At 46.6% G+C, this 22,661-nt stretch overlaps 2 protein-coding genes and 1 long non-coding RNA gene across 3 annotated transcripts in view; all 3 read right to left on the minus strand.

Annotated features, from left to right (window-relative positions):
* The window catches only part of LOC144681442 (uncharacterized), a 49,749-nt gene extending 46,946 nt beyond the window's left edge, over window positions 1-2,803 (minus strand). Inside the window, exons 1-2 of the mRNA XM_078543029.1 lie at window positions 2,636-2,803; window positions 971-1,012 (exon numbers count right to left, since the gene is read on the minus strand). Of these exons, the coding sequence (XP_078399155.1) occupies window positions 971-1,012; window positions 2,636-2,803 (210 nt within the window). The remainder of the gene's footprint in view (window positions 1-970; window positions 1,013-2,635) is intronic.
* A 400-nt stretch (window positions 2,804-3,203) lies between these two features.
* LOC144681295 (uncharacterized) lies at window positions 3,204-7,341 on the minus strand. The gene is made up of 4 exons (XR_013576749.1): window positions 7,296-7,341; window positions 5,837-5,908; window positions 5,652-5,696; window positions 3,204-3,261 (listed from the first exon to the last, which is right to left on the minus strand). It is a non-coding gene; the product is annotated as an uncharacterized LOC144681295 (long non-coding RNA).
* Window positions 7,342-7,410: 69 nt separating this feature from the next.
* LOC144681443 (uncharacterized) overlaps window positions 7,411-22,661 on the minus strand; it is a 34,073-nt gene continuing 18,822 nt past the window's right edge. Inside the window, exons 12-19 of the mRNA XM_078543030.1 lie at window positions 20,914-20,949; window positions 19,139-19,174; window positions 15,692-15,724; window positions 15,470-15,541; window positions 13,013-13,072; window positions 10,195-10,230; window positions 10,018-10,098; window positions 7,411-7,479 (exon numbers count right to left, since the gene is read on the minus strand). Coding sequence (XP_078399156.1) covers window positions 7,411-7,479; window positions 10,018-10,098; window positions 10,195-10,230; window positions 13,013-13,072; window positions 15,470-15,541; window positions 15,692-15,724; window positions 19,139-19,174; window positions 20,914-20,949 — 423 coding nt within the window. The remainder of the gene's footprint in view (window positions 7,480-10,017; window positions 10,099-10,194; window positions 10,231-13,012; window positions 13,073-15,469; window positions 15,542-15,691; window positions 15,725-19,138; window positions 19,175-20,913; window positions 20,950-22,661) is intronic.

A 22,661-nucleotide genomic window follows, 5' to 3' on the forward strand; every position in this document is an offset into this window, starting at 1 on the left:
GTGATTTGAAACATAGTTCATTAAAATTAGTTTGAGAATTTTATAATCCTATATCTTTGCCAGCATCATTATTTATTCTATTCAAGTCTGAACCCTTGTGACAGTACAAGTGTTACATCATTAATGTCCTTTAGAGAAGGAAATCTGCCCTTCTTACCTGGTCTGGCCTACATGTGACTCAGGATCCACAACAGGTCATTCAGTTAGGGCAATTAGAAATTGTAAATAAATGCCGGCCTTACCAACAACGCACATGTACCGAGAGTGAATAAGGGCTGGACTTGAGGTGTTGATGCTGGATGCAAATCACACTAGAAACTGGATAAGGACAGTAGGTTTCCTTTGTTAAAGGACATTAATTAATGGCAATCTGATAAACCGAGGGGCACGTTTAAACGTGGTCTGCTTGCACTTTTTAAACTCTTTGATAGGATGGAGGCGTCACTGGCAAGGCCAGCATTTGTTGCCCATCCCTAATTGCCCTTGAACTGAGTGGCTTTTCAAAGGGCAGTTAAGAGTCAACTACGTTGCTGTGGGTCTGGAGTCACATGTAGGCCAGACTGGGTAAGGGCGGCAGATTTCCTTCCCTAAAGGACATTAGTGAACCAAATGGGTTTTTACAACAATCGATGATAGTTTCATGGCCACCATTACCGAGACTTTCAATTCCAGATTTTTATTGAATTTAAATTCCACCAACTGCCATGGTGGGATTTGAACCCTTGTCCCCGGAGCATTAACCTGGGCCTCCGGATTACAAAAGGAGCTGAGCATTGCAATTGAGAAGCAGCGACAGAGAAGTATTAGTATCCTCTTATGATGCAAGCAAGGGAGGGCTATGTTACCACATGACAGGTAAAAGTATTTTTCAGGTAACCCTCATAGATTATAATCCTCTAATCACAGGAATGGTAAGTCATGGAAAACCTATTTCCTGGCAACAAGATTTAGTAAAAATAGCAATTGGTACCTTCTCTCCTTTAATGCCTGGCATCCTTTCTTCCAGATCAATCTGTAAAAAGAGAGATGAACATTTAGGTATCCACAGTCAGACTCTTCCTGGTCATGCAGTTCCAATGACCAGCACAATGACCAGTACTCGAATGGATAGTCCAAACAGCGCAGTGAAGTTTCCTGATCATTTCCATTCTTACTTGTTGCAATGATCAGTGTCTGGATGGAGATATTTGTTTGTAGCTATTAAGGTGATGGAGGCTGAGAACCACATCCTGGCTAAAGGCAACCATTTATCCCTGGCATTCTACTCAAGGCTCTGAATGGAATCCTTAACTTCTCTCTTTTAGGTGCTATGAATGACTCACTGTGGATTGCACACGCTTGCTGCTTTTGTCAATTTTCTTCATGGTTTATTTGACTAAAAGGATATTTTCTCCCCCATCCCTAAACCAGGAGCCGCCAGGTACCAATCATCTACTGCCAACAAGGCAGGCATGCAAATAATCGCATAACCAGCTTCTGTGACCAAAGAGTAATGCTTTGGTTTCACCTCCCATTCTGTGGGCAACAGTCTGGTTTCCTTAGCTTACCCCTTCAGCGGTAAAACACAGCTCTCCATATCCCCATTGTTTTTTAAACCAAGGCCAGCATCTTCCAGTCGGCGAGCGGGGGGCGGGGCCCACTCGCCGACGCGTAAAATGACATGGGGTGACATCAGGCGTGTGTCCCGACGTCACCCTGTGTCATTTAGATTGTCAATTCGGTGGGTGCGCATCCAAATTGGATACGCACCCGCCGACCTGTCAACGGCCTATTAAGGACATTAAAAAACCAATTGAACTCATTAATGGACCTGCCCGTCCAACCTTAAGATTGGCGGGCAGACCGGGAGCCCAGGCGGGCTTGTGAAAAAACACGAAACCACATCCACGGGCGGGATGAGGTTTCATGAGTGATTTTTAAAATGCAGAATATTTTACAATAAAAGTTATGGACATGTCCCAACTCATGCGCGAAAGAGCGCACTCGAGGCTGAGGGAATCCCTCCCCGCCCACACAGGGAGTGCATAGCTCTCCCTGGCGGACATCACGCTGGGTGGGCCTTAATTGGCCCGCCCACATAAAATGGCGGCACGCTCCTGACTGGGGGGCGCCGATCAGAAGCTCGCCTGGTCGCGCCCGCTCCCACACTTCCCGCCCGACGGGGAGAAAATTTTGCCCCAAGGGGAAAAATGTTACAGTCCCTGCCGACAGGTGTGCAGGCATGGGGGAGGGAGGGTCCTTTCCATCGCCCTCCTGCCCACCTCAACCTGTCTGCAGCTTAATGGTGGAACGGGCGAAGTCTAGGCTCACCTGTGCGTCCTCTCCCAAATTGAGGCCCTTAAGAGGGCAATCAGTAATCACCCAAGGGCCATTTCTTGTCCATCTCAATTTTCAGGCTGGTGGGAGGAGTTCAGGAGCAGGTAGGAGGGTCTCGCAGGACGTGGGGTGGAGGGAGAGCACCATCCTCAATAGACTTCTTTCCAAATCCGGCACCTCCCCCCAGCCCCTAAGGTCTGCCCCGTCCCCATGACAGGTGCTCCCTGCCCCCCAGGCTCTCCATCAAGACCATCATCCCTCTGTCCCCACCTCCCCAGGCCTCATCTCCCCACCCCAAGGTGAGACTCCTTGTACTTACCTGGTCCTGGACTCTGGCACTTGGAATCTGGGGATCGCTTGTAGTCCCAGTCCTGGCCATGACTGCTATTGGCATTACTGGGGCTACAGAGAGCTGCTGGCCAATCTGATCTCTGGGGCGGGACTTCGTCCCGAGTGTGGGCGCAAGTCCTGTCTCCAGCTGATTCATGATCCTTGGAGGACCTAAAAGGTGGGCATAAAAATTCCCACTGCACAATTTTGAAGAAGAGCAGGGAAGTTATCCCCAGTGTCCTGGCCAATACTCGTCCTTCAACCAACATCACAAAAATGGACTATCTGTCCATTGTCATATTGCTGTTAGTGGGAGCTTGCTGTGCGCAAATTGGCTGCTGTGCCTCTTACATCACAACAGTGACTAAACTTCAAAGGTATTTCATTGGCAGTAAAATAGTTTGGGGCATTCTGTGATTGTGAAAGGTGTCAAATAAATGCTAGACATTCTTTATTTCTCTTCTAACCAGCATGCGCTCAAGTCAAATGCTATGGTATACAACATATTGCAAATTTATTGAAATGTGGTTATCAGCTACACGTAGTACTTTTTGAAACTTGCTTATTTACCAGTTTTCCTGGAGGCCCTGGAGGTCCTGAAGGTCCCACTGCTCCCTGGATTAGGAACAAAGGATTAAATTAACACTTCTTCTACATTTTCACCACTACCCATGTAACTCCCTTCAGGAGGGGCGGTTAAATTGGACAACAAGCTCGCCTTAGTGGCCACACCGGAGGCCAGGCCAGGAAGGAAGTCTTGTGATCGAGTGTGGCCTGACGCTTAAGTCAGTTTTCCCCTCTTAATGAAATGGAACCAATCTCCAATAACTCAGGGCTGAGATGAGGAGAAATTACTTCACTCAAAGGGTTGTAAATCTTTGGAATTCTCCGCCCCAGAGGGTAGTAGATACTCCATCATAGAATACGTTTAAGGGTGGGATGCACAGGGGATCTCTCAGGGAAGCAAGGGATATGGGGAAAATGGAGTCTAAGCCCAAGTGCAGCCATGATCGCATTGAATGGCAGAGCAGGCTTGACAGGCCGTGTGGTCTACTCCTGCTCCTATTTCTTGTGTTCTTGAGCGCTGTTGCCATAATTGAGGCAATGGGTTCAAGCAATAGGCAGGCCCCTGAAGTCAAAGACTCACGTCCCTCTGGCTGTAAGTCAAGTGCTCCAAAATAAGAAACAGAAAATGCTGGAAAAACTCAGCAGGTCTGGCAGTATCTGTGGAGAGAGAAACAGTTAACATATGAACAAAGATCAGGAGTAGGACCCATTCAGCTCCTCGAGCCTGCTCCGCCATTTAATAAGATCATGGCTGATCCAATAGTAACCTGAAATCTGCATCCCACCTACCGCCGATAACCTATCGCCCCTGTGCTTACCAAGAATCTATCCACCTCTGCCTTAAAAATATTCAAAGACTCTGCTTCCACCACCTTTTCAGGAAGAGAGTTCCAAAGACTCACGACCCTATGAATGAAAAAATTTCGCCTCATCTCTGTTTTAAATGGGGTGACCCCTTAACGCTTTGAGTCCAATAAGACTCTTCTTCGGAACTGGACAACATTCCAGCAGCTTTGGCTCTGAAGAATTTGTACTGAGACCTAAAGCAGTCCAAAGTCAAGTCCTTTCAACAAAAGCCAAACAATTTGGAAGCTAAGAACTGTCCAGCCCCTCAAGCCTGTTCCACTATTCAGTTAGATCATGGTTGACCTGTATATCGGCTCCACTGACCGGCTTTTGCTGCCTATTCCCGATAGCACAACCCAACAAAAATCTATCGATCTCCGGCATGAAAATTTCAACTGACTCCTTCTCCCCGCCCCACCCAATGTTTACTCTTTAGGAGACCCGGTCTCATATTTCCAAAACCCTTTGTGTGAAAATGTGTTTCCTGATTTCACTTCGAATGGGCCTAACTCTAATTTTAAATTAGGCCCCCGTGTCCTGGATTCTCCCGCCAAAGGAAATCGTTTCTCTGTTAACGACCCAATCGAATCTCTTTACCATTTTAAACGCCTTGATTAGATCACCTTTCAAATGTCTACACTCAAGGGAGCACATGTCAGGTTTATTCAATTTGGCTGCATCATGCAACCCTTTAAACATTGGTGTCATTCTGATGAATTAGAGCCCTACCCAACCACATTTTTTTTAAAAACTGCCCTTTATCTTGCAACTATATGTTCCCCTTGAATTTCAGGCGGGGGTTGGAGAAGTTGGAGGTTTGGGGAGAGATGGTCAACATTACTGAGCTCTCCCTGTGCCACACATTATCTCTATCTGACAGGAATGTGTCAGTGAACTGACCTCTAGGTTTCTACTCATGTGGTTCCATTAGGAGGTGCATAAGAGAGCAGTGGAATATAACACTACTTGGATTTTCCCCCAAGTGAGGCGACTGACCTCCTCTTAGGCACCTCCTCGCAATGACTTGGCTGACATCGCACCTCGCCTGAGGATCAGCGGCACTAAGCGTGGTCCCCATCCCTCATTGCTGTGAGTCAAAGAGAAAGCCCTCACATTCCTGTAGAAGGCTTTCACCACCGCGATTTTGCAAAGAACCCCGGTGACTGCTTACATCGCACTGTTATAAAACAGAAAACATGCGGAAGTGCAGGGCGTTTGGTAGGATTGGAAAAGAGGCAAGATGAGTCAGTGCTTCAAGTTTCCTCGAAAATGGAAGCCAGAAGATAAAAGGGAACGTCTATGGATCTGAAGACAACAAAATGCTAAAAGAAAAAAGGCTGGGTTGCAGGAGGGGGGAGAGCAAGGTCATTCAGTTCAGTGAAGATGTTTGCTGATCTACCAGTTTCCTATAAGGAGCCTACACCACAATGTTAACCTGCCTTTTCCTCTTTGGACTAGGAAGAACCTCGTCATGAATTTCCCACATTTTCTGTTTTTCAATCCAGATTTCCATTTACACCTTTTGTCTCAACAGTTTTTATGTATCCGTGATTCTCCAGATCTTTCTGTTTTAACATGCAGAATGCACTTACTTTAACGCCTTGTTCTCCTTTGGGACCTGCAGGACCCCTTAATCCCTAAAGGATAATTTAAAAAAAATACAAAAATCGATGAAATTAAAGCTTTAATGAAATGACTGAATTTCTGGTGAACTTTGAACCGGAAGTAAAGCGGAGCAAATCCAGACTAAACCCAATGTCGTGCTGACGGGACTCACATCTCTCCCCGATTGGCCTGTTTCACCAGCATCGCCCTTTGTGCCAGGTCTGCCATCAGTTCCAGGGAAACCCTGAAAACAGTAGAACGCTTTTAAACACAATTCCTTTGTACGTGTGTCATGAAAAATTGATCTTTTTTTTTAAAACATGAGAAGTTTCTGAAAAATTGGCTCCATCTCCGAATAACCCTCCTAGAGTGGCATTCTGTTTTGGATTGCGAAATGGAAACAATCCATCTATAAGAATGGACAGTGTAAAGACAGCACAAACTACTTTCCCATGGAGATCCTCATGATCTTATCTTATTGTTCAATGAAACGGCATTAGATTGGAACACTGAGGGAAAGTTCACTGTGCTGATCTTAATGCATCAATGCATGCCTTGGATTGATGTCAGCGATAAATAGTCTGCCAAAATTATGAATCTTGCCCTTTCTAAACTTGGATTTGACCTGCATTATTGGATCAGAAAGAAGGACTTGTGGCACAATGGGAACCTCTGAGCCAGGAGCTCTGGGTTCAAGTCCCACTCCAGGACTTGATGGCCAAGGAAGGTGTGTTCATAATGTGACCAAACGGGCTGAGTGTCGCCTTGTGAGTCCTTCCAATACACACCAATGACGAGTGGGGCAGATTTCTGGTCAGCCATGTGATGGAAAGGGAATTGGAGCCTACCCATAGCTCTAAGCTGCAACATGTAAGTCAAAGTGCAAGTTGCTGCAACAACCTGGAACTCCTTGGGGATCTGGTTGGCTAGATGGCCAGTGTGGAACACATTGGTGCCAACAGCACGGGGTTTGATTTATTTTTTCTCCCCCCGTTCCGGCTGGGGTAGATTTGGGACCTGCTTCCTTCCCCTACTCATGGTGGAGATTGTGGTGCTGTAGGATGGACTTGCTTTCGGTAGAGAGACCGAAAACAAGAAGATTGGGGCAGAGTGGAGAGAGCTGTTCTCCGCATTTTAGCCTGACCTGTGTGTGTGTGGCGCAAACCGGAAACCTTTGGCCACTGACATAACTCCCGACTATCTCTGCTTGAACTACGGGGTAAATTGGGCCATTTTAGCCGGGTCAAAATCACACCGTAAACGCTTTTTGATTCAATCACAGCGTGAATGGGTCAGGCTGGCATTTAGAGCTTATTCCGAATTGCAGTGAGGCACTTTCTTGAACACAACCACGTGGTGTGCTAGACCAGTTCAGAGGGCGGTTAAGGGTCAACCACATGGCTACGGGTCTGGAGACACCCTTACCCAGTCTGATCTACGTGCGGCTCAAGACCCACAGCAATGTGGTTGGCTCTTAACTGCCCTCTGAAATGGCCTAGAAAGCCACTCAGTTCAAGGGCAAATTTGGGATGGGCGACAATTGTTAGCCTTGCCAGCGATGCCCAACCCCTTTAGGTTTTTGCCTTGGAGATAAACCATGCACTCGATTAAAGAATATCTATAGATATTACTCTAAGTCCTCTCTCTCCAGTCCGGCCTGGCAATCCAGTCTCTCCCTGGAAAAAAACAGCAAGACAGCAATTGGTTATTACGTGACTGAAACCGGAAAAACCAGCAACTGAAAACTCAAGAAAAACTCAAGTTAAAAAGTGGAGTTACCGGTGTCCCTTCATCTCCTTTGTTCCCCTTTTCACCCTGGGAAAGAAATGAAAATACAGTTAGGTTTCTCAGCCCTTTACTGGTTTGCAGTCTGTAGTATTCATGCCTCTGTGTCGAAATGGAATGTGGATTCAAGGCCTACTCCTGGATTTTGCACTGTGAGAGTGTTATGCTGTCATTCTTCAGGCGAGAGCAAATTCCTTGTTCAGCCCCATCAACATGTCCCTGTGGCTTGGGTAGAAGCTGAAAATCCCATGGCACTAATTGAACAAGAGCTTGGAAGGCCTCCTAGTGACTTGGTCAATATGTTGCTGTGGTAAAGTGAGGTACCCTGTCCCTTTAAGAGATTGCAAGTGTATGATCATGTGACAGCAGTGAAAAATCATTGTACAGCGTGGGCAACTGGGAGCTGTAAGTTTATTTCTGGAGGTTTTTGAGTGAGCACATATGATCTGGTGTTCTGCCCTATGTCTCAATAAACCATCGCTGTTTATTCTTACATCAGCCTCTCCCCACTATTGATTGCAAGCAGCAATTGATGAGAACATGGGAAGGCGTGCAGTTAGAGTTCAGTTGGCCAACAAACTCATTCACCCAAGACATAAAAGTAGCCTTCCACCAACAGCAGCACAAGAAACAGAACAAACATTATTAAGGAGGTAGTAACGGGACATTTAGAAAATCAGAATATAATCAGGCAGAGTCAACATGGTTTTGTGAAAGGAAAATCATGTTTGACTAATTTATTGAAGTTCTTTGAGAATGTTATAAGCAGGGTGGATAAAGGGGAACCAGTGGATGTAGTGTATTTGGATTTCCAAAAGGTATTTGATAAGGTCCCACATAAAAAGTTACTGCATGAGAGCTCATAGTCTTGGATGGTGATATATTAGCATGGATAGAGAATGGTTAACTAACAGGAAACAGAGCTAGGGTAAATGGGTCATCTTCAGGTTAACAAACTGTAACTAATGGAATGCCACAGGGATCATTGCTGGGGATGCAACAATTTACAATCTACATTAGTGACTGGGATGAAAGGACCAACTGTTTTGTAGCCAAGTTTTCTGATGATACAAAGATAGATAGGAAAGCAAGTTGTGAGGAGGATACAAAGGTCTGGATTTTCATCCTCGAGGTGGGTAGGGGAAGTCGGGAAAATTCCCAGCTTGGCCCGCCCACCTCGTGAGAAAGTACCTGCAAAGGCGGGGTCTTCATTGCCGGGGGGAGGGCGCAGGCTGGAGTCGGGCCAGCCAACCCGGGAAGAAATCTGGAGGCAGTCACAGGGCTGCCGGCTATGGAGGCGAGCTGCTAAAAGGCCCATCACTGCCATGGGACTTTGTCCCAGTTAAAATAAAAACACAAAGGCCCTCCATCCCTCACACCTCTCAGCCCCTTCACCCTCTAAATACTCTCCATGCCTCATCCATGCCCACCTCATGCCCCCCACCCAACCCCATGGCCCCTCATACCTCCTATGCCAAGCTATGGCACTTCGATGCCCACTGACCCACTGTATACATTCTAGAACCATGAACCCTATAGTGTACAGAGGTAAAAAAAATTTTGAAAAAAAATTCACTGATAACTTTCTCCTATGTTTGAAAGAAGTCTGCACTACACATTAATAAAAGTGTCAATCATCCAGAGCCTTTACTGCCTCAAAAGCCACAAGCCCTTGAAACCACTTAACCTGCGTAAACAAGCATTGTGAAATTGACAGCAGAGGTCAGGGAGCCTGAGCTGTCAATCAAATATTTATCTATTTTTACCAATGATGGAGGAGGTGTCAGGCCACCCAACCATTGTTGGGCCAATTGAGACCATTAAGTTGCCAATTAATGGCTACTTAGGGGTCTCCACCTGCTGCTGCTAATATTTTACCAGTGCCAGGTTAGGAGTTGTGGGGGTTGGTGTCCATGCCCTGTGGTTTCTACCTGGTGGCATTGTTGTGGGTTGGAAGGGATCCTTCCTGCTCAGTCACAATGGAGGCCACATGAACGGTATGTTCCCCCAACTCCTGCTTGATCCCACTCTGGTCCCCCCAATGGCAGAGCCCCATCCCTGTCCCCCACAGGGTCTGCCCAAAACTCCCCCCGCTCATTTTCTTATCTGATTCCAGTGACATGCTTAACTGGGGACTGGCTGCAGTTCCATCAGTGGCCAGCACTCCTGGGGGCATTGTTGGGACTGGAGAGCTATTGGGGCATTTGATTGGTGAAGCCTCCTCCCAGATAGAGGACAAGAGTCTCGCCCTGTGCCAATTAATGACCCGACAGCCGTAAAATTAGTTTGGACTGTCCTGACCACATAGAGGACGGCTTGGCTCCAGCTTTAGTTTTGGGTGGGTGGCAAAGAAAACACCACCAATGAGTAAAGTTCCAGCCACTATCTGAGGTTTCTGTCATTGTAGTACAGTGACTTCACTGCCATACCTTCTGTAATACTTAGAAAAAGAAGCAAGTCATCAGCAGTTTCTGAACAGAGAGAATGTCATCAAAAGAGGCCAATATTAAAATGGATTTTGTGCCAAACTAAATGGATCAAGAGCAGGGAGCACAGATGGGTCTTCACCTCTTTCCCTCGGAATCCACTCAGTCCAGGTGGTCCTGTTTTGCCAGGTTCTCCTTTCTCTCCACTTGCTCCCCCATCCCCCTGCAACATAAACCATCATTAGTCACCAGTTATCCGCTCAAAAGCTGAGTAAATTTGAACCAGGCGCAGCTTGTGTTATGGCTGAATATCCCTTACCTTTTCTCCTGGTCTCCCAGAGAGTCCAATATTCCCCTAAAATGAGATGCAGATAGGTTAGTGTGGTGGCTCCAACCGCAGACCATTAAATACATTGCCCATCTGTGGGTGACGACCATAGAGAGATGTGGATGTTACATCATAGAAGCAGGCCATTGGACCCATCCAGCCTGTGACGCCATTTCTCCACCGCACGAGCGACTATTTCTAATAAACCTTCTCTCTAAACCACGCAAGAATCAGGAATGTGCCGCACAGGGAACAAAGAGGCAATGGTTCCTTTAAGATGTATGCATGTGCAGCCACACAGAAATCTTACACGGAACATGTAGTGCACAATGAAGGGACATTAAAGGGAAAAAATAGTTCTAATTGCAATTATTCATCCCTTTCACACATCCCTTCAAACTTTTTTTCTTCATCTTCCTTTCCAATCTGACCCTAAATGTTGACACAGTTTCTGCCTCAACCACAACTCTGGAAGTGAATTCCACATCCTCACAATTCTCCGTGTGAAGAAGTTTGTTCTAAATTTAAATTGTTAAATTTAGCTATTGATACAGTAAAAGTTCTATGAAAACATGAAATCTTGATATGTCATCTTGACAGGATATGGGCAGCAGGCAGGAAAATGGAGTTGAAGCCCAAGATCAGTCATGATCATATTGAATGGCAGAGCAGGCTCGATTGGCCGTAACATTTACTTCTGCTTCTATTTCTTATTTTCATATGTCATCCTTTCAGCTAAGAACTCAAAAGTTCAAATTTCTCTTTAAGCCATTACTGGTCTCTATGGGGATCATAACACAATGCTCTCTCATTCTTGACTCCTCAACTACTGGGAGAAAAATACCCTGCTTCTATCTACTCCATCTTCTGCTTTCATAATTTGCAAAGCTAATCATATCGCCGCCACCTGATCTGTGTTTTCCAACGAAAGAGGGCACAGTTTTTCCTCATACCAGGCAGGTGAAAGGGGAAAGGTTTAGGGGGAACATTAGGGGGAACTTCTTCACTCAGAGAGTGGTGAGAGTGTGGAACGAGCTACCATCTGACGTGGTAAATGCGGGCTCACTCTTAAGTTTTAAGAATAAATTAGATAGATACATGGATGGGAGAGGTCTGGAGGGTTATGGACTAGGTGCAGGTCAATGGGACTAGCGGAATAATATTTTGGCACAGACTAGAAGGACCGAATGGCCTGTTTTCTGTGCTGTAGTGTTCTATGGTTCTATGGTTCTAGGTCCGAGTGAAGCTCCATTGTACCCTCTCCAAAGTCTCAATATCCTTCCTATAGTGCGGATCCCATATCCAGCATGCTCCAACTGAAGTCTTCTTAAGACATTACCTCATGGCTTTTAAATCCTACATACCTTCTGATAACACCTAGAATTCCATTCAGTTTTTTTTTAAGCAGTGTTATCAAACTGAGGTGCTGTACCTGTACCTGCAAATCCTTCTGTCCTTCCAACAGGACTGAGCCTATTTCCATTCAGACCAGGTGCAGGATCATAAAGCACAGGAGGCCATTCAGCCCATCGTATCTTTGCCAGCTCTTTAAAAAAAAGATCTGTTTAGTCCCATCCCCATGTTGTTTGCCCATAGCCCTGTGAATTAATGGGCACCACTGTTTCGGAAGGATGTCAATGCCCTTGATAGAAGATTGACTAGAATGGCACCAGGGAAGAGGAGCTTCAGTTCCATGGAGAGACTAGAGAAGCCGGCCTGAATTTAGCTGCCCCCTAGAATGGAGGTGGGGAAGCTGGCAAAATAGCAGGGAGTGGCATCAGGGAGGTTACCCAGGAGCAGGCAGGAGGGTATGGAGATGGGCAGCCAATTTGCATTATTAAGGCCCCAATATAAGGGGCGATTAAGTGGGGCCGCTGGCATTTTCCCAATGGCAGGGAGAACCCTACCACGTGGAGAAGCTGCCTGTTTCATGGAGGTGACATCTCTGAGGCAGCCCAGGGGGCTGTTAAGAGCCGGGGGGCTTCATGAACCAAAGAGGGGGCTGCGGATACCAGAAGTGGCCCCTGTGTGGCCCACAGTCATCCCTGTGAAGGGGCTTCTCCCCCGATCAGCTGGGCCTTTTGTCCTCGCCCACCTTGAGTTTGTTATTTCTACTTACCTGTCCGAGGGCGCGTCCATTTAGTGGTGCCCTTGAGGTTTCCGACCTACCTCAGCCTCTCCCGGTGGGGCTGCCGAGGCTTCAGAGCTGCTGGTCCTCTGACTGGGTCAGCTGCATCTGCAGCCCACCCACTATCCTTCATTGGACAGAGGGCTCGGAGGAGGCCATCTCCAGCAGTAAATTCACTTGCTGCTGGCGAGTGCGGGCTCAGGAGGCCTAGGACTCAGGGCCCTGAAGCCCAAGGGGAAATTCAGCCCACTGTGGTTATTCTCCTTAGAAGGATAAGTTGGGGGCGGGCAGATTTAATTAAGGTGTTCAAAATGATGAAAGGTTTTGAAAGAGTCGAGAGGGAGAAACTGTTTCCAGTGGCAGGAGGGTCAGTAACCAGGGGGACACAGATATAATGTAATTGGCAAAAGAACCAGAGGCAACATGAGAATTTTTTTGCTCCTGATTTGTGGTGATCTACTGCCTGAAAGGGTTGTGGAAGGACGTTCAATTTCCAGAACTGAATTGCATAAGTACTTGAAAGGGAAAGATTACAAGGTGATGGGGTATAGCAGAGGGAGTGGGATGAATTGGATGGTTCTTCAACGAGCTGGCACAGAGGCGAAGGGCCGAAAGGACGCACTCATTGCTGTATGGTTCTATGGTCGTTTGTTTTTTTAAAAGGGAAAATTAAAGACTTACTCTGTCACCCGGATCGCCTTTGGGCCCTGGTTGCCCTGGGATACCGTACCCGGGTTCGCCCTGTAAAAAAAGAACGTGGTAAATATTGCGGAGCGGTCCAGCCAAAAAAACAGACCCCTCTACAACAAAAGCAAAACACCGCAGGTGTTGGGAATCTGAAATCAAAGCAGAAAACGCAGGGAACACCCAGCAGCTCAGGCAGTGTCTGTGCAGAGAGAGTTAATGTCTCAGGTCAGTGACATAGAACTGGAAATAGTTAAGAGATGTAATGCGTTTTTAAACAAGTACAGAGACAGGGGTGGGAGGAAAGAACAGAGAGGAGCTCAGCGATAGGATGGGAGGCAAGAGTGATTAAATGACAAAAAGGAATATTGTGGAAGGCAGAAGTGGATAGAAAGTGGGGCAAGAAAAGATACAAAAGATGGATCTGGAGGAAATGTAAATACAACAGCAGAATCACTAGCAGCACCCACCGCCTGACAAAACAGCAGGAGCGGTTATTGTAACCCGGAAAGCCTGCTGGTGAAGGATAGAACTGGAGCCCATCTTTACATGCTTTTATATTTACAGTTTTTACAGTTAGACATTACAAGCACACAACTCCTAACCAAGCACAGTTTTAGTTTTGTCAATATCTATAGGGGCACAAGTGAATCCCCAGTTAATGTCCATCACCTGAATACAATCAAACTCAAATAATCACAATTAATGGTTACGATCTGAAATTATTGAACTCAATGTTGAGTCTGGAAGGCTGAAAAGTCCAAAATTCATCTTGTTTGTCTTCTGCCTTCCTAATGGTCACACGATACAATGGTTTGAGAAACTGTTTTCTGTTCAGCTGGAAGTTTGCTCTGTACAAAGGCTGATCAACAATGCTTTCTGGATAGGTCGGAGGTAAGGGGATGTCATTCAGGAGATGGTTGGCATGCTGTTGAGGTAAGATGGGTCCAAGGGCCTTCTCCATTCAAAACTAGCTTGCAGACCACATTGTCAACTTTTTGTTAATTCTTTCATGGAATGTGGGCATCACTGGCAAGGCCACCCACAACTGCCCTTGAACCGAGTGGCTTGCTAGGCCATTTCAGAAGCCAATTAAGAATCAACCACATTGCTATGGATCTGGAGTTGTCACATGTAGGCCAGATCAGGTAAGGACAGTAGATTGCCTTCCCTAAAGGGGCATTAGTGAACCAGGATAGTTGCCTTGGTCACAATTACTGAGACTAGCTTTCAATTCCAGATTTATTAATTGATTTTAAATTCCACCAGCCGCCGTGGTGGGATTCGAACCCATGTCCCCAGAGCATTAGCCTGGGCCTCTAGATTACTAGCCCAGTGACATTACCAGCATGCCACTATCTCCCCATAGGAGTCGGCCACAGTCCCTCGAAAAGCGTCACCCTTCAATAAGGTCATAGCTGATCTTCTACCTAAACTCTACTTTCCCACTCTATCACCTTTGAGCCCATTAGAGCTGTGTTTATATTGGTTGGAAATTTGGGAGTCAGGCACCATTGCTAGCAGTTGCTTCCCAGTGCAACCTTTGGCCAATTTAAAGGAGAATTCTTGGATTGAAAAACGGGAAGTTCCAGGGATAAGGTAACCAAAGTCTCAAGAAACACAGACATGAGCCGAGATGGAAGGCAGCATAGGAAATGACCCCTCCCAGCTCATTTTGTCTGGTTCTGTGATGTCTATTAGTGCAATCTGATACAAGGTCCAGCAGGAAGGAACCTGAACTACTCCAGGAGTTAATGCAGCCTCCTAGAAATGTATGTCTAATTCAACTTGAAAGGAGCTGGTGGAGCATTAAACAGGTGGATGTCCAACTGGAATGGCTGTATGACTCACGGCCTGCCTCAGTTTGTCCTTGTAAAAAAGATTTAGGCCGTCTGGTCTCTACACTCTGAGCAATTGGCCCTCCTGAGCTCTTACAACATTTAATCTAGAACTAGGGGACACAGTTTCAAAATAAGGAGTCTCTCATTTAAGACGGAGATGAAAAGGAATTTCTTCTCTCAGAGGGTTTTGTTAGTCTTTGGAATTCTCTTCCCCAGAGAGCAGTGGAGGCTGGGTCATTGAATCTATTCAAGGCTGAGTTAGACAGATTTTTGATTGACAAAGAGAGGTGAGGATTATGGGGGGCTGCTGGCAGGAAAGTGGAGTTAAGGCCACAATCAGATCAGCCATGATCTTATTGAATAGCAGAGCAGGCTCAAGGGGCCAAATGGCCTACTTCTGTCCCTATTTCTTATGTTCTGATGTTCTTGAGCAGACGTGAGTTTTGCAAAGTGGAAGACTCTATTAAGAAGATCACTGCAATGTAGTACATGAAATATAGACAATGATCAGCACACAATGACCTACTTTCTTCAATGCTAAAGTGCAAAAATTGCACACCGTCTCCCTCAGTTCCTCATACGCTTAGCTGCTTCTCTATAATTTCTGCCTCACCTTATTGCCCTTCTCTGCTGGGTCTCCCTTTGTCCCCTTCTCGCCTGAGATTCCTGGGGGTCCCCGTTCACCCTATCACAAAGAAAAACAAAGCTGGTGTAAAGGTGGGAATGCACAGCGTTCACACAATTCCAAACGAACTGAGGAAGTGTAGTTTAACGGTGCAGGTGACACAGGGTATACCAGAGAAGACCAGACAGAGGAAGGAGAGACTGTTCTTACCTGGTCACCTTTACTTCCCGAGAGGCCAGTGATCTGGAATAGAATGATGAAGAGGTGGCACAGTTAGAAAAACTCAAAGATAGGTAGGAAAGTAAGTTGTGCAAAAGGTTAAGTGAGCAGGCAAACATTTGGCAGATGGAGTATAATGTGGGATAATGTGAACTTGTCCACTTTGGCAGGAAGAATAGAAAAGCAGTATATTCTTTAGATGGAGGGAGATTGCAGAACTCTGAGGTACAGAGGGATCTGGGTGTCCTGGTACATGAATCAGGAAAATCCAGTATGCAGGTACAGCAAGTAATTAGGAGGGCAAATGGAACGTTGTGATTTTTAAAAAATCATTCATGGGATGTGCACATTTCTGGCCCATTCCTAGTTGCCCTCAAGAAGGTGGTGGTGAGCTGCTTTCTTGAACCACTGCAGTCCACATGATGTAGGTACACCCACAGTGCTGTTAGGGAGGGGAGTTCCAGGATTTTGACCCAGCGAAAGTGAAGGAACGACGATATATTTCCAAGTCAGGATGGTGAGTGGCTTGGAGGGGAACTTGCAGGCGGTGGTGTTCCCATGTATCTGCTGCCCTTGTCCTTCTGGATGGTAGAGGTCGTGGGTTTGGAAGGTGTTGTCAAAGGAACCTTGGTGAATTCCTGCAGTGCATCTTGTAGATGGTACACACTGCTCCTACTGTGCGTCGGTGGTAGAGGGAGTGAATGTTTGTGGATGTGGTGCCAGTCAAGCGGGCTGCTTTGTCCTGGGCGGTGTCAAACCTCTTGAGTGTTGTGGGAGTTATTGTGGATTTATTGGTAAGGAAATGGAATATAGAAGTAGGGGTGTTTGTTATAGTTGTACCGAGTGTTGGTGAGACCACATCTGGAGTACTGGGTACGGTTTTGGTCTCCTTATTTAAGAAAGGGTATAAATGCATTAGAAGCAGTTCAGAGAAGGCTCACTTGACTGATACCTCAGATTAGGGTGTTATTTTACGAGAGAGATTGGGCTTGTGTCCATTGGAGTTTAGAAGACTGAGAGGTGATCTTACTGGAACATAAAATCCGGAGGGGACTTGACAAGAGTGGATGCTGAGAAGATGTTTTCCCTTGTGGGAGAGACTAGAACGAGGGAACATGGGTTAAAAATAAGTGGTCTCCCATTTAAGACAGAGATGAGACTGAATTTATTCTCTCAGGGGGGGGTCGTGAATCTTTGAAACTCTCTTCCCCGGAGAGTGGTAGAGGCAGGGTCATTGAATATTTTTAAGGCAAGGGTAGAGAGATTCTTGACTAACAAGGGAGTCTAAGGTTGTTGGGGGTAGGCGGAATGTGGAGTTGAGGCCACAATCGGATCAGCCACGACCTTACTGAATGGTGGAGCAGGCTCAAGGGGCTGAAGGGCCTACATGTGTTGCTATGTTCATTCAGATGGAGAATGTAACGTGCTTTAAGAAACATTTATCCACCAAGCAAAGGAAATCACCTTTAATTATCCCAAGGCACTTTGCTGGATGAGGGGAGGGTGCAAACAAATAAAACGGATTAAGGAACAAGAGGCCAAGACATGGAACAAGAGTCAGGAGAGGTCATCAACAGCTTGGTCAAATAGATAAGATTTCCAGAAGGATTCTGAAAGGTGAAAGGAGAAGGAGACGGGAGAAGGAAAAGGGGAGAGTATCCCGGACAGCTGGGATGAGGCAGCTGGAGTGCACAGAAAGGCTACAACTGAAGGAGCCAAGGGTCCAGAGGGGATATTGGGATGGAGAAGCCTTCGGAGGTAAGGCCATGGGAGCACCTGAAGCTCAGTGCATTGGGGGAACAAGGTGGCAATGTTGAGCAGCAAGTTTTAGTACAATGGGTGAGCGGGTCAGAAAATGGGAGGTAGCAAGCACATGGTTAATGTATAATGCCAACAAAATCAGTGTCAATTAATCACTTCAAAAAGAGGTGAACAAATAATTGTATGGGAGCTGTGTTGAAGGTTATACTGTTCATGTGACGTTGAGCTTAGAGAATGCGAAGTCGGGGGGGGGTGGAAACAGTTATATATGGAGGGATGTATTCCATGCTGAGCTATGAAGTTGAGATGGACGAATAAGATGGGGAACTGCTTGACTCCTTTAGGAATTTGGAAGGTTTACCCAGAACTTCCCTTCAGAAGATGAAATGATTGAATGGAGGAGAAGGAGAGCAACTAAAAGAAGAGTGGATTTAATGAACAAAGTCACCGTTTCTCAATGTTTGTGTGACGATGGCGGCCTATTAGGGGAATGAGAAGGCTGACAAGTTAGTGCAGCAAGAAGGTTGTTTCGATGTTGTGGACAGGCTCAGGTGGCCCAGGCTAGGACTGGCGGAGAAAGTCAGATTCCCATGCTACTAACACGATCTCAGAATGGCAGCTGGGCCGTGATTGTAGCTGTATTGTATGTTGGTCTGGAAATTATTCTTTGGATGTGACAGGCATAGATTTCGCCAATAACATCACGGTTTTTCCCGGTCAATTAGCAACACAGCCAGGATCCAGCAAGCAGACAGGTTATACAAACATAATCACAATTTATTTTCTAAATAATACAGTTTAGAACCAGTTGAACTGGAGTTAAATATTGTTCAAACTGCAGCGCCATGAAGCGTCTACTTGCTTTTTGCTGGTGACCGTTCACAGTAGCCGCTATCCGTCCACACTTAACAGGAACGCAGCCCGCGATTACTTCGCCAGTGGAACAGGGGGATGAATTTTCCCCCCGTCAATGCCAGAATTTTACGGTCCTGTGGGCGGGCGTGTGTCTGACCTGAACGGACGCGAAATAGCGTGAGGTGTCATTGGGCGAACGTCCCAACATCATCCTGCGATATTTTGCTCGGCAGGTGCACCCGGCAGTCAACAATAGTTGGCGCCCGCCGACAATTAAGCGGGCAATTAAGTCCATTAACGATACGATTAGCAGCGATTTGACGTGGCCCGTCCACACTCATGGTTGGCGGACGGGCCATTCTCTCAGGCAGCCTCACATTTTGCTCTATCCAGGGCGGGATGAGATCTCCGTGGGGAAATAAAATCTAAAGAGCCCGTCTGGGGACGGGTTTTCTATGAGGTATGTTTTCAGGTGCTCGATTGTGCTGCACGGACATACTTTGCAGCATTTTTGTCGTGTCCTTTAGTCTGTGTGGGGGGGGGTCTGCAGCTCCCTGGGGGCAGCTCTCTCGCAGCGCACACACCCGCACCCTCAGTTACATCAGCGCCCGCCCTCTTCCTGTCCCCAACCCCCCCACCACCCCACAGCGCTGAGGATTTCAGCGCTTGTTTCACACTGGCCGGCCGTTAATTGGTCAGCCAGCGCGAAATCGCAGTTAGGGGCCGATCGCGGCCGATGCCACTTCCCGTCCGCTCCTGGGCCCACCGATCGTGCGTGCCCCACCACCGAAAAATTCAGGCCCATGATTCCATGATACTTACAGACCGTCCTGGTTCTCCCTGTCTCCCCTCATTTCCCTGTGGAAGAAACACATTGAAAACGGCTCTTGAATACACATCGATTGGCAGAAAGCAGCTATGACATGATATCCTAAAGATGTGCCCGAAGCAAGCCACAGGAAGGCGCCATATGTGAGGGCAAGGGGATTGGGTGTAGTAAATCGCCCATGAGCTATTGATGGTATAGTAGAGAGACTGAAATCTGATCTCAGTGAGGAAGGTGTAAGACACTTGATCTGTGCAATCGAGAAGTGGAGTAGGCATAAAGCCTTGCAAAATTTAACATCGAATGTACGAGCTTGCATTTCTATAGCACCTTTCAGTATGTCCCAAAGCTCTTTACAGCCAATGGAGTGCTTTTGAAGTGTTGTAATGTAGGAAATACGACAGCTAATTTGTGCACAGCAAGCCCCCCACAAAAAAAACAATGTGATGATGATAAAGGTTGGATAGGCCGGAATTGTGCTCCTTGGAACAGAGGAGGCTGAGGGGAGATTTGATTGAGAATGTACAAAATTGTGAGGGGCCTGGATAGAGTGGATGGGAAGGGCCTATTTACCTTAGCAGAGAGGTCAGTGACTAGTGGGGGGGACACACAGATTTAAAGTGATTGGTGGAAAGATTAGAGGGGAGCCGAGGAAACATTTTTTCAGCCAGAGGGTCGCGGGGGCCTGGAACTCACCCTCTGAAAGGGCAGCAGAGGCAGCAACTCTCAACTCACTTAAAAGGCGCGCCTCAAAGTGCCATAAGCTGCAGCGCTACAGACCAAAATGTTGGAAGACAGGATTAGGCTCGGTGGCTTCTTCCTCAATCGGCACAGGCACGATCCCAGAACGACAAAACAGTAAAAACCGGGAAATAAGAGTACTGGTCCGAACTGTTTTTCCCTTCTGGGATGGGCCAAGTGGCCTCTTTCTGTGCTGTAAACCTTCTAAGATTCTAATCTGTTTTCCAATGCTCGTTGAGGGATAAATATTAGTTAGGACACTCAAACAACACCATGAGATTTTTGTGTCCAACTGAGAAGGCAGATGGGGCCTTGGTTTAAGGTCTCATCCAAAAGAAGGCACCATTGATAATGCAGCACTCCCTCAGTACTGCACTGGAGCACTAGTCTAGATGTTGACCTCAGGTTTCTGGGGTGGGACCTGAGCACATACCTTCTGATTCAGAAACAAGAGTGTTACCTACTGAGCCACAGTTGCCACACAGTATCCCAGGGAAATGTATCTCACAATATAAAACTGCGCAGTGTTACTGGCATTTATCACCTCTGTAGGCTCTGGTGACAACTTTAGTGACGTCAAACTTGTGTTTAACCAGGAAGGAGGAGCTGGACCTGCCGGGGAAAATGTGTACAGGCCCTGGGTCGGCCCCATCGCAGGTCGGTACACGAGGACTGTGGAGCTGCCCAATCCATGGGTCAGCAGCTTCTCCTCCAGCCTTCACAATGGGAGGGCGCTGTTTCTGGAGTCAAACGGTGAAAATCAACTATTCTGTTGCGTCTGAGAGGTTTTTGGGGAAGCCAAAAAGAGAGATCAGGTAAATGCAGCATTAGACAACGAAGGCTGAATCATTCATAAAACAAGAAATTGGGAGACATCTTTCTTCAACAGACATTGGAGGATCAGTGTAACAGAGGAAGAAGGAGGTGACGTGAGTTGAATGTGTTTTGTGTGCGGAGTGGACCTCAGTGGCAATGAAAGATAGATGGGCCGAATGGTCTCCCAACTCCTCCTTACGAATGGCATTCTCACCTTTTCACCTTTGGGACCATTGAGACCTGGCAATCCCTATTCAAGGAAAAAAAAAATTCTGGAATTACTGCAGGAATATCACAAGATGTTCAGCAAATATTTTTGACTTGCCAAGTTTAGAGGAATGTGCACTGATGTGTATATTAAACTGCCAAAGCCAATCAGCTGTCTTGTTATGACTAGGCACTCTGGTCAAAGTGGTTCCCTGTTTGTTGCCTTGCGATGAGAGGTTATTTAAAGGGGAATTGTTACTTGGGGAAGTATATTCTATTTATCTGGATAGGGGGAGGGGGGTGATGTTCAACAGCTTCTCACCTGAAGCAGTCAGACATCGGGGTAAGATGAGAGGCTTGGGCGTGCCATTGATGCTCAATGTCCAGAACACCATGCCCAAGAGATTCCTGTACAGTGTTGCCAACACTCAACAGCTTACTTGTAAATCCCACCATCTATGCAGCACTTTCTTTAAAGCAAATCACACATGGTCATTCAATTAGGAACTTTCTGGAGAATACTTCTGAGTCTATGCAGAAATTGCAAAAGTCACCTGGCCCTCGCAGCCATCTTAGCAGCCTTTTAATGTCCATTTCCAAAAGAAAAGGTAGTTCCGGAAAATTCTATACTGAATACAGTCCATGTTTAAAGTTATGAATATGACATGCCTCTACTGGGCATGTCATATTCATAAATGTAAGAAAGAAACATCGAGAGTTTAAGGGGTCCCGTGGATTGAGATTCTGGTAGAAACATAGAAAATAGGAGCAGGAGTAGGTCATTAGGCCCTTTGAGCCTGGCTCCGCCATTCAATATGATCATGGCTGATTCTCTATCTCAATGCCGTACTCCTGCGCTCTCCCTCTACCCCTTGACACCTTTAGAGTCCAGAAATCTATCTATTTCCTTCATAAATATATTCAGCAACTTGGTGTCCACAGCCTTCTGCGGTAGAGAATTCCACAGGTTCACCACCCTCTGAGTGAAGAAGTTCCTCCTCATCTCAGTCTTAAATAGTCTACCCCGTATCCTGAGACAGTGACCCCTTGTTCTAGACCCCACCCCCAGCCAGAGGAAACATCATCCTTGCATTCAGTCTGTCCAGCCCTGTCAGAATTTTATATGTTTCAATGAGATCTTCTCTCATTCTTCTAAATTCTAATGAATACAGGCCTCGTCGGTCCAATCTCCCCTCATGCGACAATCCTGCCATCCCAGGAATCAGTCTGATGAACCTTCGCTGCACTCCCTCTATGGCAAGTATATCCTCTCTTAGGTAAGGAGACCAAAACTGCACACACTACTCCAGGTGTGGTCTCACCAAGGCCCTGTACAGCTGCAGTAAGACATCCTTGCTCCTATACTCAAGTGCTCTCGCAATGAAGGCCAACATACCATTTGCTTTCTTAACTGTTTGCTGCACCTACATGCTTGTTTTCAGTGACTGGTGTACAAGGACACCCAGGTCCCTTTGTACATCAACATTTCCCAATCTATCACCATTGAAATAAGCAGAAGCTAATAAACATGCTCAGCAGAAAGTATTCCAATTCCAAACAGAAATAATAATGGCCCTTAGCACAGAAACTCCACCCCTCGTTGGGGGTGGAATTGCAGCATCGTGTTAGTTGGCACAGGAGAAATTGGCGCCGATTACTGATCTGCTAGGTTTTTGACCCAGCCACTGATAATTCTGATTGAGCGGGACTCGGGCAGTGGAGCGGGCACTACCCTCTGACAGACTGTTGTGTTGG

The sequence above is a fragment of the Cetorhinus maximus genome, chromosome 6 (genome assembly GCF_964194155.1).
Source record: "Cetorhinus maximus chromosome 6, sCetMax3.hap1.1, whole genome shotgun sequence".
In the NCBI taxonomy this organism is placed as follows: domain Eukaryota; kingdom Metazoa; phylum Chordata; class Chondrichthyes; order Lamniformes; family Cetorhinidae; genus Cetorhinus; species Cetorhinus maximus.